Source organism: Canis lupus, chromosome 30, assembly GCF_011100685.1.
Source record: "Canis lupus familiaris isolate Mischka breed German Shepherd chromosome 30, alternate assembly UU_Cfam_GSD_1.0, whole genome shotgun sequence".
NCBI lineage: Eukaryota > Metazoa > Chordata > Mammalia > Carnivora > Canidae > Canis > Canis lupus.
The window spans coordinates 39,875,696-39,888,237 of NC_049251.1; the positions used below are offsets into that span (position 1 = coordinate 39,875,696).

At 36.0% G+C, this 12,542-nt stretch overlaps 1 protein-coding gene across 9 annotated transcripts in view; it reads left to right on the forward strand.

Moving 5' to 3' along the window:
* The window catches only part of SCAPER (S-phase cyclin A associated protein in the ER), a 432,460-nt gene that overhangs the window by 59,284 nt on the left and 360,634 nt on the right, over positions 1 to 12,542 (forward strand). For all 9 annotated transcript variants that reach the window (XM_038581073.1, XM_038581077.1, XM_038581076.1 and 6 more), the window contains one exon: positions 7,461 to 7,561. In XM_038581073.1, the coding sequence (XP_038437001.1) occupies positions 7,461 to 7,561 (101 nt within the window). The remainder of the gene's footprint in view (positions 1 to 7,460; positions 7,562 to 12,542) is intronic.

Below are 12,542 nucleotides of genomic sequence, written 5' to 3' on the forward strand. Positions count from 1 at the left end.
TGTACTTGGGCCAATTTGCAAATGGGTTGAGATAAAAATTAGCCACTGTAGTAAAATATTTGTATCATTACCTAGGCAACTGCAAATTTTATTTATCCATTTTAACTTAAAGATTAAATTATAGGAGAATGATTTCCATTTGCAGATTTTCACTTCTAGGTTTTCATTCATTGAATATGTTTTGTATTTTTTTTTAAAACCAAACTGCTTATAATGAAAATTAAGGGGAGGTATTTGAAAGAGAAGAATGATTGAAGGTTAAAGATGACTGTGAATGATAATATTAGTTTTGAAAGTGGTTTACTTCCCATTTTCCTTTCAGGTGATTTCCCTTTTGAACTATTTATTCCATTAGTAGCTTTTAAAAAATTAGTTCTTAAGTTCTTATAAGTTCTTAAAAATAATGCTTTTAAAATTTTGGTTCGTTAAAGCTCTCTCTTAGAAGATTCCCTTTATCACCGACTTCGTGTGATGCATGTTTCCATCCCTTCATCACTACAGGGGTACACCACTGTGCTCATTTCTGTAGCTGAATTGGAGGGCTGTGTTGATGTCCTGGGCCCAAGGGCCTGTGCACTAGTATTGGGTGTCAGGAGGACAAAGACATGGCGCCAACCATCCTGCTCTATGCGCCAGTAACTAGAATTACAAACCAATCGAATCCGTTGCAGCCAATTGGTAAACTAATTGGTAATTTTAGCTGTATATCTATATGTAGTTATCTGAATGCTTATAACATTACTTTCAGAGGCACTTTTGTTCTGTTTCATCCTGTTTAACAAAATGGCCTTCATAGCTGTAGGGAGAAAGATGTGCATCAGTGACTAAGAGGCTGCTCCAGCTGCTTGTCTTGTTTGTATTCCCCTTGTTTATAAAACAAGACTCGGATTACAGCTGCATGGTACCACTCTGATCATTTCTGATAACATTGTGCTAAACATTCCTTAATATAGGTTAAGCCACCAAATGTTCTTTCACTGTGCCAACTAGTATCAGAAGTTATAGTTGCTTATATTCTTGCCTGTAGAGGGTTTTTCCTCTTTCTCTTTTTGTCTTTTTTTTTTTTTTTTTTAAGCAAAAAGGGAAGGCAAAAAAAATTGAAATAAATTATTCTGGATTGTATCTTTCTGTGTGCCTAATGTAGGTGATTTAGGTTGAATTTAATTGAATTTGAATTATATTTGTAGAATTGAGTAATAAGCCAAGTACATTTAAAAATTTTTCCTCTTCCTGATTGTAGAAAACTTTTATTACCAGTGATTTGGCACTAAGGATTACCTTTGAAAGGAAATAAACAATATTTCTTTGTTCAGAAAAATATTTTAAGTTAGAATATAACTTTTGTGACTAAAGTGAAGTTGGTACTATATTTCATTTGTGTCTAATTTGGCATACATTTATTATTAGTTTTGGGTCTGATTTCCAAAGTATATCTATATTTTAAAAAATATTTATGAGTTAATGTTTTTGAGATTTTGAGTTCCACTGATAGTAGGTCAGTAAGACTTAATTATGGAAAAGTAATATATATTTATAATCCAAATGGTCATTTTTGTAGTTGGTTGGTATTTTTTGATGATCATTTTGGGAGTATGGAAAGTTGCTTTTTATAGTAAAATGAGACTGATATGTCTCTATAATAAGGTGAGAATAGTGTGAGACTAATAAAGTGAATACACTTTAAAGTTCTTTGTCTTATACATTTAAATGACAACTATAGCCAATTAACCACTATCTACACACACATTTACACTTGGGATCAGTTCTTTCTGGGCAATGGAGTGGATCTCAGTGGTCTATGCTTTTACAATCTTTTCTTATATTAGTTTTCATTGCCGTTAATATGCAACACTAATTAGTGCCAAGAAAAAAATCTTTGCCAGATGTGTAGAATGTAGTGTCACAGTAATATAACATAGATTACCTAAAGAAGAAAATTAGATTTCCCTGCCAAGATCAGGAACAAACCACTGATGTCTATTTTGAGATTTGTTTATTTATTTTAGAGAAAGAGCAGTATCATGAGGTGGGGAGGGGTAGAGGCGCCCCTGTGACAAGGGTGCCAAGACCATTTAATGAAGAAAGAATAGTCTTTTCAACAGATGGTGCTGGGATCAACTTGATAGTCACAAGAATGAATTTAGATCCCTTCCTCACACCACATACAAAAAAATAACAAAATAATGGTTAAAGACCTAAATGTAAATGCTAAAACTATTAAATTCTTTAAAGGAAACATAGGTGTAAGTCTTTGTGACCTTGGGCTTGACGATAGTTTTTTAGATATGATACTCAAAACTTAAATAATCAAAGAAAAAATAGAAAATTGAACTTCATTAATATTAAAAGCTTATGTGTGTTTATAAGGCACTATCAAGTGACAAGAAACCCCACAGAATGAGAGAAAATATTTTCAAGCCATGTATCTTTTTTTTTTTAAGATTTTATTTATTTATTCATGAGAGATACAGAGAGAGAGGTGGAGGCACAGGCAGAGAGAAGCAGTCTCCTCGCAGAGCCTGACATAGGACTTGATCCTGGGACCAGGATCACACCCTGAGCCAAAGGCAGATGCTCAGCCGCTGGCTGAGCCACCCATGCATCCCTTGAGCCATGTATCTTATAACAGTCTAATATCCAGAATATATAAAGAACTCTTGCAGCTCAAAAATATAAAGAACAAATAACCTAGGATAAATATGAGCTTGGGTGGCTCAGTTGGTTACATGTCTGACTCTTGATTTCAGCTCAGGTTATGATCTCAGGGTTGTGAGTTCAGGCCCTGCATCAGGCTCTGCTCTGGTCTGGGAGCCTACTTAAAAAGAGTCTCTCTCACCTTATCCCATCACTCTCTCTTAGAAAAATGGGGGGGGGGGGCAAATGATTTGAATACATCTTTCTTCAGAGAAGGTATGCTATGTCCAATACGTACATGAAAATATGCTCATCAATTCTTGTCATCAGGGAAATGCAGATAAAACAGTAATACCACTTTCACACTCATTAGGATGACTAGACTCAACAAATTAGAAAGTAGCAAGTGTTCCTGAGGATGTGAATAATTTAAACCTTCATATAGACATATCTTGGACATCCTTCAGTTCCAAACCACCGCAATAAAGCAAATATCACAATAAAGTGAGTCAAATGAATTTTTTGGTTTCCCAGTTCATATAAAAGTTATATTTATACTATACTGTAGTCTAAGTGCAGGAGCATCATGTTTAAGTAAACAATGTGTTTGCCTTAAATAAAAATACTTTATTGCTAAGAATTGCTAACAATCATCTGAGGTTTCTTTTTTTTTTTTTTAAGATTTGTTTATTTATGATAGACATAGAGAGAGAGAGAGAGAGAGAGAGGTAGAGACACAGGCAGAAGGAGAAGCAGGCTCCATGCCGGGAGCCCGACACGGGGCTCAATCCTGGGACTCCAGGATCGCGCCCTGGGCCAAAGGCAAACCGCTGAGCCACCCGGGGATCCCCCATCTGAGGTTTCAATGAAATATTAGAAGAATTACCAAAATGTAGCACAGAGACATGAAGTGAGCAAACACTGTTAAGATGATACAGATAGACTTGTTCAATGCAGGATTGCCACAGACCTTCAATTTGTAAAAAACGTGGCATCTCCTAACTGCAATAAAACAAAGCACAATCAAATGAGATGTGCCTATATATTGCTAGTCAGAATGTAAAATGGTGTAACTTTTGTTGAAAAAGTTTTGGTAGTTTACGTTAAATTTAGAGTTACGATATGACTTAGTAAATCCACAACTTAGTAAATCCCAAGAGAATTAGAAACATATGTTCATAGAGAAACTTGTACATGAGTGTTCATAGCAGCGTTATTCATAATGGGGGGAAAAGTGGAAAACAGGCCAAATATCCATCAACTGATAAATGAATAAAAACTGTGTTTACTTATGAAGTTATTTAGTCATAAAAACTAGTGAAGTATAGATATATACTATTAGGTGAATGAACTTTGAAAACATTAAGTAAAAAATTCCAGCCACAAGAGGCCGTATTCTATATGATTCTGTTTATTTCAAATGTCCAGAACTGGCTAATCTGTAGAGACAAAGTAGATTAGTGGTTTCCAAGGGTTGGAGAGAGAGGAAGGTGGGGAGTGACTATTAATGGGCCTGGGTCTCTTTTTGGGATAATGCCAACGTTCTGGAATTAGAAAGTTACACAATGCTGAGTATGTACTAAAAGTGACCAACCAGATTGTACAATTTTAAATGATAAGTTTTATGGTGTGTGAATATCTTAACAAAAGAAACTGAAAAAGAATGCCAGTATTATGCAAACTTTTGCAGAACATAGAAAAAGAGAGAACTTTTTTCAGGATAACCTTGATAACCAAAGCTTTTATGAGAAAAGAAAATATAGACCACTCAAGAGTACAGATATCCAAATACTGATATATTAAATCTGGTGATTCAGATATCAGGCAATACATTACAGTAAGTTAAGTTCATTCTAGTACTGCAATGCTTATATGATAAAGATGAAAAAATCATATGATTGTCCTAATAGATGTAGGAAAAATATTTCATGAAATTTAGGACCTATTCATGATAAAACTAGCAAACTGAGAATAAAAGGGAACATTGTTACTGATATAAACTTCCAGGGCTCCGGAATCTCTGGGTGGCTCAGTGGTTTAGCGCCTGCCTTTGGCCCAGGGCGTGATCCTGGAGTCCCGGGATTGAGTCCCACATCAGGCTCCTTGCATGGAGCCTGCTTCTCCCTCTGCCTCTCTCTCTGTGTCTTTCATGAATAAATAAATAAAATCTTTAAAAAACGCCCCCCCCCAAAAAAAACCCCGAAACCTTCTAGGGTTTTTTGGGTGGCTCAGTTGATTAGGTGTCTGCCTTCTGCTTGGGTCATGATCAGGCTCCCAGCTTTGCTGGAGGAGAGGGTGGTCTCCTTTTCCCTCTCCCTCTGGCTCTCCTCCTACTGGGGCTCTCTCTTTGTCTCTCAAATGAATAAATAAAAAATCTTAAAAAAAAAAAAAAAAGGAATCTTCCAAAAGACCTATGTAACATCATACTTAATGGTGAAATGTTGAGAACTTTTCTTCTGAAATTGGAAATGAGACAAAGTCTTTATTTGTATTCAACATTGTACTGATGATGCTAGCCAACACAGGAAACTATGAAAAATATATAAAGTATATAAGGCTTGGAAAGGAAGAAAGAAAAATGTTATTATTGACGGATGACATATTTACATTTTATATTTAGAAAATCTAGAAGAATCTAAAGAGAAATTATTAGATAATTGAATTAGTTAAAATTGCTGAATATAAGTTCAAAATATAAAATCAACAGTAACAGAAAATGAAAAATAAATTTTAAAGCAAGTATCATTTATTCTTAGGGCTAAAGCTAATAAAAAATGTGCAAAAAAAAAGTACAAAACCTCTACGCAGGAAACTCATACATTTTGAAAGACGTTGAATAAAATACAAGTACATACAGGTTTATATACATTTCTTTCTAGGATAGAAAAGACAATATTTTTAAAATGTCAGTTTTCCTTTAGTTGATCTATAGAATCAATGCAATTGCAAATAAAATTCCAAGTTTTCCTCCTGGGAAATGACAAACTGATTCTAAATTTTTACGGAAATGTGAAGAGCTAGCATTAGCCTAAGCCACCCTGCAGTCAAAGATATGGTTGGAAGATTTACTCTACTGGGTAGTACATATAATGTATTATTGTGTTCAGAGGTAGATGTCAGTGACTCATCAGTCTTATGTAAAACCCAGTGCTCATTACATCACATGCCCTCCTTGATATCCATCACCTACCTACCTACCCCATCCCTTCACTCCCCTTCCTTTGCAGTGGCCCTCAATTTGTTTCCTACGATTAAGAGTTGGGAGAGGCAATCTTAAGCAGGCTTCACACCCAGCGCCAAGCCTGATACGGGCTTGGCCTCACAACTCTGAGATCATGACCTGAGCTGAAATCAAGAGTTTGTCATTTAACTGACTGAGCCACCCAAGCACCCCTTGAGTTTTATTTTAGAGCTACAGCAGTGTAAGTTAATTTGATATTGGTACAAGAATAAACAGACCAATATAACAGAGGAGAAACTCCAGAAAAAGACCTATGCTCTAAAAGAGAATGTTGGGGAATATCTTCTTGACCTGTGGAGGAAAATAATTGCTTAAAAAGGACCCAAATAGTCTCAGTTTTAGATAAAAGAGTCAGAAGCTAGACTACCTTGAAATTAGGAATTTATGTTCATCAGAAGATTCTATTCCATTAGGAGAGTGAAAAGGCAAGTATATGTGTGCAACACATATAACCAAAAAAAAGGGCTCATATCCAAAAGATGTAAGGAACCCCTTCCTATCAAAAAGAAAAAGGCAAGAGTGTTTAATAGGCACTTGGGCTCGAGTCTTGAATTAGGTACTTCACAAAATGAGGATGGCTAATAAGCATATGAAAAAGGGCTGAAAAATCATAGTAGTTTTAGAAAAGTATATTAAAAACGAAGCCATTACAAAACCATCAACCAGAATGGCTCAGGTTAAAAATAAAACCCCAAATGGACAATACCAAGTGTAGTTTTGAGGGAGTGGAGCAAGGAGAACTCATATACACTGCTGGTGGGGAGGGCAACTATTTCAGAAAACAGTTTGGTATTATATATTAGAGTAGAACATATGCTCATCCTGTGACTCAGAATGCCATTCTTGGGCTTATTCTCAACAGAAATGCATACATACATGCAGAGGACATGTACATAAATAACAGCATATAATTTGAAAATCATCTCAATGTTCTTGAACTGTAGATTGAATAAATATGCTTTCAATAAAATACTCTTCAGTAGTGACCTTAGAGAATGACAGTAAATGAATTGCATATTCATTCTGCAATATGGATGAAACCTAGTAAACAAAAGAACAAAAAGTCACAAAATAATAAATAACTTGATTTCATTTACATGAATTTCAAAGTCAGGTAATATTAATCTATCAGAAGTCAAAGCAGTGGTTGCCTTGGAGCAAGATTAGAGTAGTGATTAGGAGGCAGTGCCAGGTACCTTTTGGAAATTAGCATTTTTCTGGGTGGTTTGATGCATGGGTTTTTGCTTTGGAATAATTAATCTGTACATTTGTTTAATGCGTTTTACTTTTTATCAAACTTAATAATAAAAGGTTAAAAGAATGGTCATTTGAGGGGGATCTTGAGAAGGCTTATCAGTACCATCTCTTGACCTCTAAACTCTCAGCTTTACTAACTTCTTCCTGCACAGTGAGAGTAAAAATAAAACAAGATACATACAAAAAACTAATAGTTCAGTAGGTTTTGTTGCTTTCTCAATGAGGCGTATAATGTAAAAATTATTAATTCCCAAGTCCTTGAGTCTAAAGTTTGTTCTTAAAACTTTTCTCAGAATGGAATTTAATGATTGTTGTTTGTTTTAATTAGGAGGTGCTAATGATGCTGGATAACTATGTAAGAGATTTCAAAGCATTGATTGACTGGATTCAACTTCAGGAAAAGCTAGAGAAGACAGATGCTCAAAGCAGGTAATGAACTCTGGTCTTTATAGCAGCCAGCACTTTGAAAAGCAGCAATTGAAACTGACGATGAACTTGACCTAAGTTTAACTTGGAACTTGTACAGATCTGCAAGTTGGGATCTGTATTTCTCATTCAGTTCAGTTACAAATACTAGTGCAGGACACTTTTATCTAGCACAGAGATTTAATTGCTGAATAGGATATTATTTACTACTCTCATGACTTTGTAGTCTAAGGGTGGGATAAAATAGAACTTATCACACAAAAAAATATTGCAAGTGTTAGAGTAGGACAGGATCATCTTCTTTTGTATAGGATAGTTCAGGAAAGATTTCATGGAAGATGTAGAAGAGACGTTTAAAGATGTGATGGATTTAAACAAGTGGTTGGCCTTTTAGATGAAGATAATAAGTTAAGACAGCTATTGAAGTACAGAGCATGTGTGAAGGGAAAATAAGTTAGGGAAAGGGATAGTGTTTTTTCTTAAGGTAGTAGGCAATGAGAAAAATAGATGATTTTTGATTGGGGAGTAATGCGAGATCAAAGTTATTTTAGAAACATTTTTTTTTGTTTCAAGTTTTTATTTAAATTTATTTAGTTAACATATAGTGTAGTGTTAGTTTCAGGAGTAGACTTATTTATTTTATTTTATTTAAAGATTTTATTTATTGGACAGAGACAGAGCACACAAGTATGGGGGAGTAGCAGGCAGAGGGAGCGGAGAAGCAGGCCCCCTGTGGAGCAGGGAGCCCTTTGCAGGGCTTGATCCCAGGACCCTGGGATCATGACCTGAGCGAAGGTAGATACTTAACCAACTCAGCCACCCAGGTGCCCCTTCAGGAGTAGAATTTAGTGATTCATCACTTACATAGAATACCCAGTGCTCATCACAAGTGCCCTCCTTAATACTTATCATTCATTTAACCCATCCCCCTACCTAGCTTCCCTCTAGCAACCCTCAGTTTGTTCTCTATAGTTTATAGAGTCTGTTTTATGGTTTGCCTCTTCCCCCGGCCCCCCCCCCCCCCCCCCCCCCCCCCCCCCGCCATGTTCATTTGTTTCAAGAATCCTTCGTTTGAAATCACTGCACAATATCTGAGCCTATGCACAAGCTCTAGGACTGTTGTGGAGAAGGAAACAGACACAGCCCCTGTCCTGATGAGGTATATAGTGCATTTATGGGAAAAATTGATGTTCAATAATTATCAGTGTACAAAGTGTCATCAAAATACAGTCATCCTAAAATACTTTGGGAATATAAAAAGCATCATTAACCAACCAATTTGCTGAATCCAGGAAGGCTTCCCCAAGGAGGTCATATTTAAATGAGACAGAAATATCAAGTAGGAGTTGGCATGACAGAGAATAAAAGAGTAACCTCATGTAGAGGGCAGTAGTATATGTGATAACCTGGAAGTAGAAGAGAGTACAGTATAGTCAAGGAATTTAGAGTTTAATGGGACTGGAATGGAGAGAACAAGGGGAAAAGTAGCATGAGGTAAGGCTAGAGAAGTCGGCTGGGACTAGAATATGTAGGGCTCTGTGGATATTGTAAAAACTTTAGACTTTATTTTGAGCCATAAAAGATTTTTAAGTAAGGAAGTTACATATCAAATTTATGATTTTAAAAGATCTTCCTGGCTGTAATGTGGGAAGATAAGGTGCAGCAATATAGTTTATAGATTATGGCTACTCAGACTGGAGTAGTAGCAACAAGGAGAGTTGAGAGATATTCCAGAGATAGGTGATCAACTAGACTTAGTGTTACTTCAGTTATGTGCAAAAGGCAGAGGAACAATTTATTATTCAGTTAAGCTTATAAGTGAAACCTGAGCCTTTGTGGACTAGGCCAAGTCACATGAAGCTATAATCATACTTTTGACTCAGAGAAAACAGGCCTATATTGCCTCTTTCCCTTGGATTTAATTGTAGTTAAATTTCTGTAAATGGAATCGTCCAGTACAGAACATGTTTTTTGTCCCTATCTGTATCAGCCCCATGGGGAACCAGGAGAGTGAAAGAATCTCAAGAGACAAATCTAGGAAGGCTTGATACCCAGAAAACCGAATCCAGGAAAATCATACGTTGATCCTTTTAACATTTTTGTTTCTCATAATGAAAAAAAATGTTTTTAAATTCCAGTGTAATTAACACACAGTGTTATATCAGTTTCAGGTGTGCAATATAGTGATTCAGCAATTATATACATTACTCCATGCTCATCATAATAGTATACCTTATTCCCCTTCACCTATTTCACCTCTTCACTCCCCCCTCATAGCCATCTGTTTCCTTTGTTTTGTTTCGTCTCTTCTTATTTTATTTTATTTTATTTTAATTTTATTATTTTATTTTATTTTATTTATTTTATTTTATTTTATTTTATTTTATTTTATTTATTTTAATTTTATATTTTTTGTCTCTTCTTCTTTTAGTGTCAGAGGTAGGATTTAGTGATTCATTAGTTGCATATAATACCCGGTGCTCATTACTTTGGATGTCCTTGACCTTATATAGTTTATATCCTTAGAGAAATATTTTTTCTTTTTCTATTTAAATTTAACTTGATTGAGTTTGTTTCTTATATCCAAAAGGGTCTATAACTACCAATACAGAAAAAGCTAGAATTTTTTTTTTTTTTTTGCTTGCTTATAAATTCCAATCAGGTAGTGATGGGTGTGTTGAGAATTGTATTAAGAAAGATTCTGAGGCCAAGTCCAAAGTTAAGTCTGTCCTAGTACCATGGTTCAGAAATATACCTGAGACATCTCTGTTTATCTTAACCAGTTATCAGCTTATTATCTACTCTTTGCTTCTTGAGACAGCTCCCTAGATCTAGAAGGCAACCTTAAATTCCCTGTAGGTGGCATTATTCATCTTACATTCCTCAACTCATGCATCAAAATTCATTTGAGGGGTGTCTGGGTGGCCCAGTCCATTAAGTGCCTTCAGCTCAGGTAATGATCCCAGGGGCCTGGAATTGAGCCTTGTGTTGGGCTCCCTGCTCTGCAAGGAGTCTGCTTCTCCGTTTGGCCCTACCCTGCTTGTGCTCCCTCCCTCTCTCCCTCAAATAAATAAATAAAATCTTTAAAAAATTTTTCATTTGAGGGCAGTCCCCATGGCTCAGCAGTTTAGCACCACCTTCAGCCCAGGGCATGATCCTGGAGACCTGAGATTGAGTCCCACGTCGGGCTTCCTGCATGGAGCCTGCTTCTCCCTCTGCCTGTGTCTCTGCCTCTCTCTCTCTCTCTCAAATAAATAAATAAAATCTTAAAAAAGAGTTTCATTTGAGATTCACATGTAAAAACTGCAATTGTACATAGAAAAGAAAATATAGATAAATACTTATATATTTTTATTATGGGTAAGTGCTTTACAAGACAAAGGCAGAAACCACAAAGGAAAAGCATTAATAGGCTTGATTTCATAGGAATAAAATATGCCTTTCTATATAAAAAAATTAAAATTTAAAGTTATGTCATCTATGCTAAGGATATGTAGCCATTATAGTAATAATAATAGTAGTAGTAAATGATTTCAAATCAATTAGAAAATGTTGCAAAAGATACCAACACACAAATCCCAAAGAAGAAATTTATTTTTTATTTTATACATTTTTAAAAATTTTATTTTTTATTTTATTTTTTTTATTGGAGTTCAATTTGCCAACATGTAGTATAACACCCAGTGCTCATCCCGTCAAGTGCCCCCCTCAGTGCCCATCACCCAGTTACCCCAACCCCCCGCCCACCTCCCCTTCCACTACCCCTTGTTCGTTTCCCAGAGTTAGGAGTCTCTCGTCTTCTGTCATCCTCACTGATATTTTCACCCATTTTCTCTCCTTTCCCCTTTATTCCCTTTCACTATTTTTTATATTCCCCAAATGAATGAGACCATATAATATTTGTCCTTCTCTGATTGACTTACTTCACTCAGCATAATACCCTCCAGTTCCGTCCACGTTGAAGCAAATGGTGGGTATTTGTCGTTTCTAATGGCTGAGGAATATTCCATTGTATATACGTAGACCACAACTTCTTTATCCATTCATCTTTTGATGGACGTCGAGGCTCCTTCCACAGTTTGGCTATTGTGGACATTGTTGCTATAAACATCAAGGTGCAGGTGTCCTGGCGTTTTACTGCATCTGTACCTTTGGGGTAAATTTTAAAAGATTTATTTGTTTGAGAAAGAGGGTGTGTACAAGCAGGAGGAGGGGCAGAAGGAGAGGGAGAGAAGCAGGCACTACAGAAGGCATGGAGCCCGACTCGGAGTTCAGTCTCAGTACCCTGAGATTATGACTTGAGCTGAAATCAAGAGTTGGACACTGAACCCATGGAACCACTCAGGCACCCCCCCCCCCCCAAAAGAAGACATTTAAATGGCTGGTAAAAAAAGTTCAGCCTCACTAGTAATGATAATAAAAATATATAATTTTAAAAACAAACATAATTTGCTAATGAATTAAAAGATACTGTTATCAAAATTTCTGTATGAAAAAGAACTCGTGACTTGAGATATTCTCTCCACCCTCCTCCCCCTCTGTGCCCCCCCCATTTGTGCTCTTCCCCTACTCCTAAATAAATAAATAAATAAATATTTTTTAAAAAGAAGAAGCATTCCTAACAAGACTGAAATTCTAGCATAGGAGTCAGCAAACTTTTCCTGTAAAGTGCCAGGTAGTAATTATTTTAGACTTTGCAACCAGTGCCATATTTTTCACAAGCCATTAAAATTTTTAAAACAAGATCATCACTGTTGGCAAGTTTGAAGGTAAATGGGCACTTTTCATTTGGTAGAACTATAATTTGTCACAAGCTTTCTGAAAGGTGATTTGATAATAAATTGTCAAAAGCTTTAGACTTTATTTGGATAATCTTTTATCTGACTGAATTTTCTAACAAGAAATGTCACTTTGTTTTTAGAGAGAGAGAGAGTTTGAGGAGAGGCAGAGAAGAGGGGGAGAGAGAATCTCAAGCAGGCTCCAT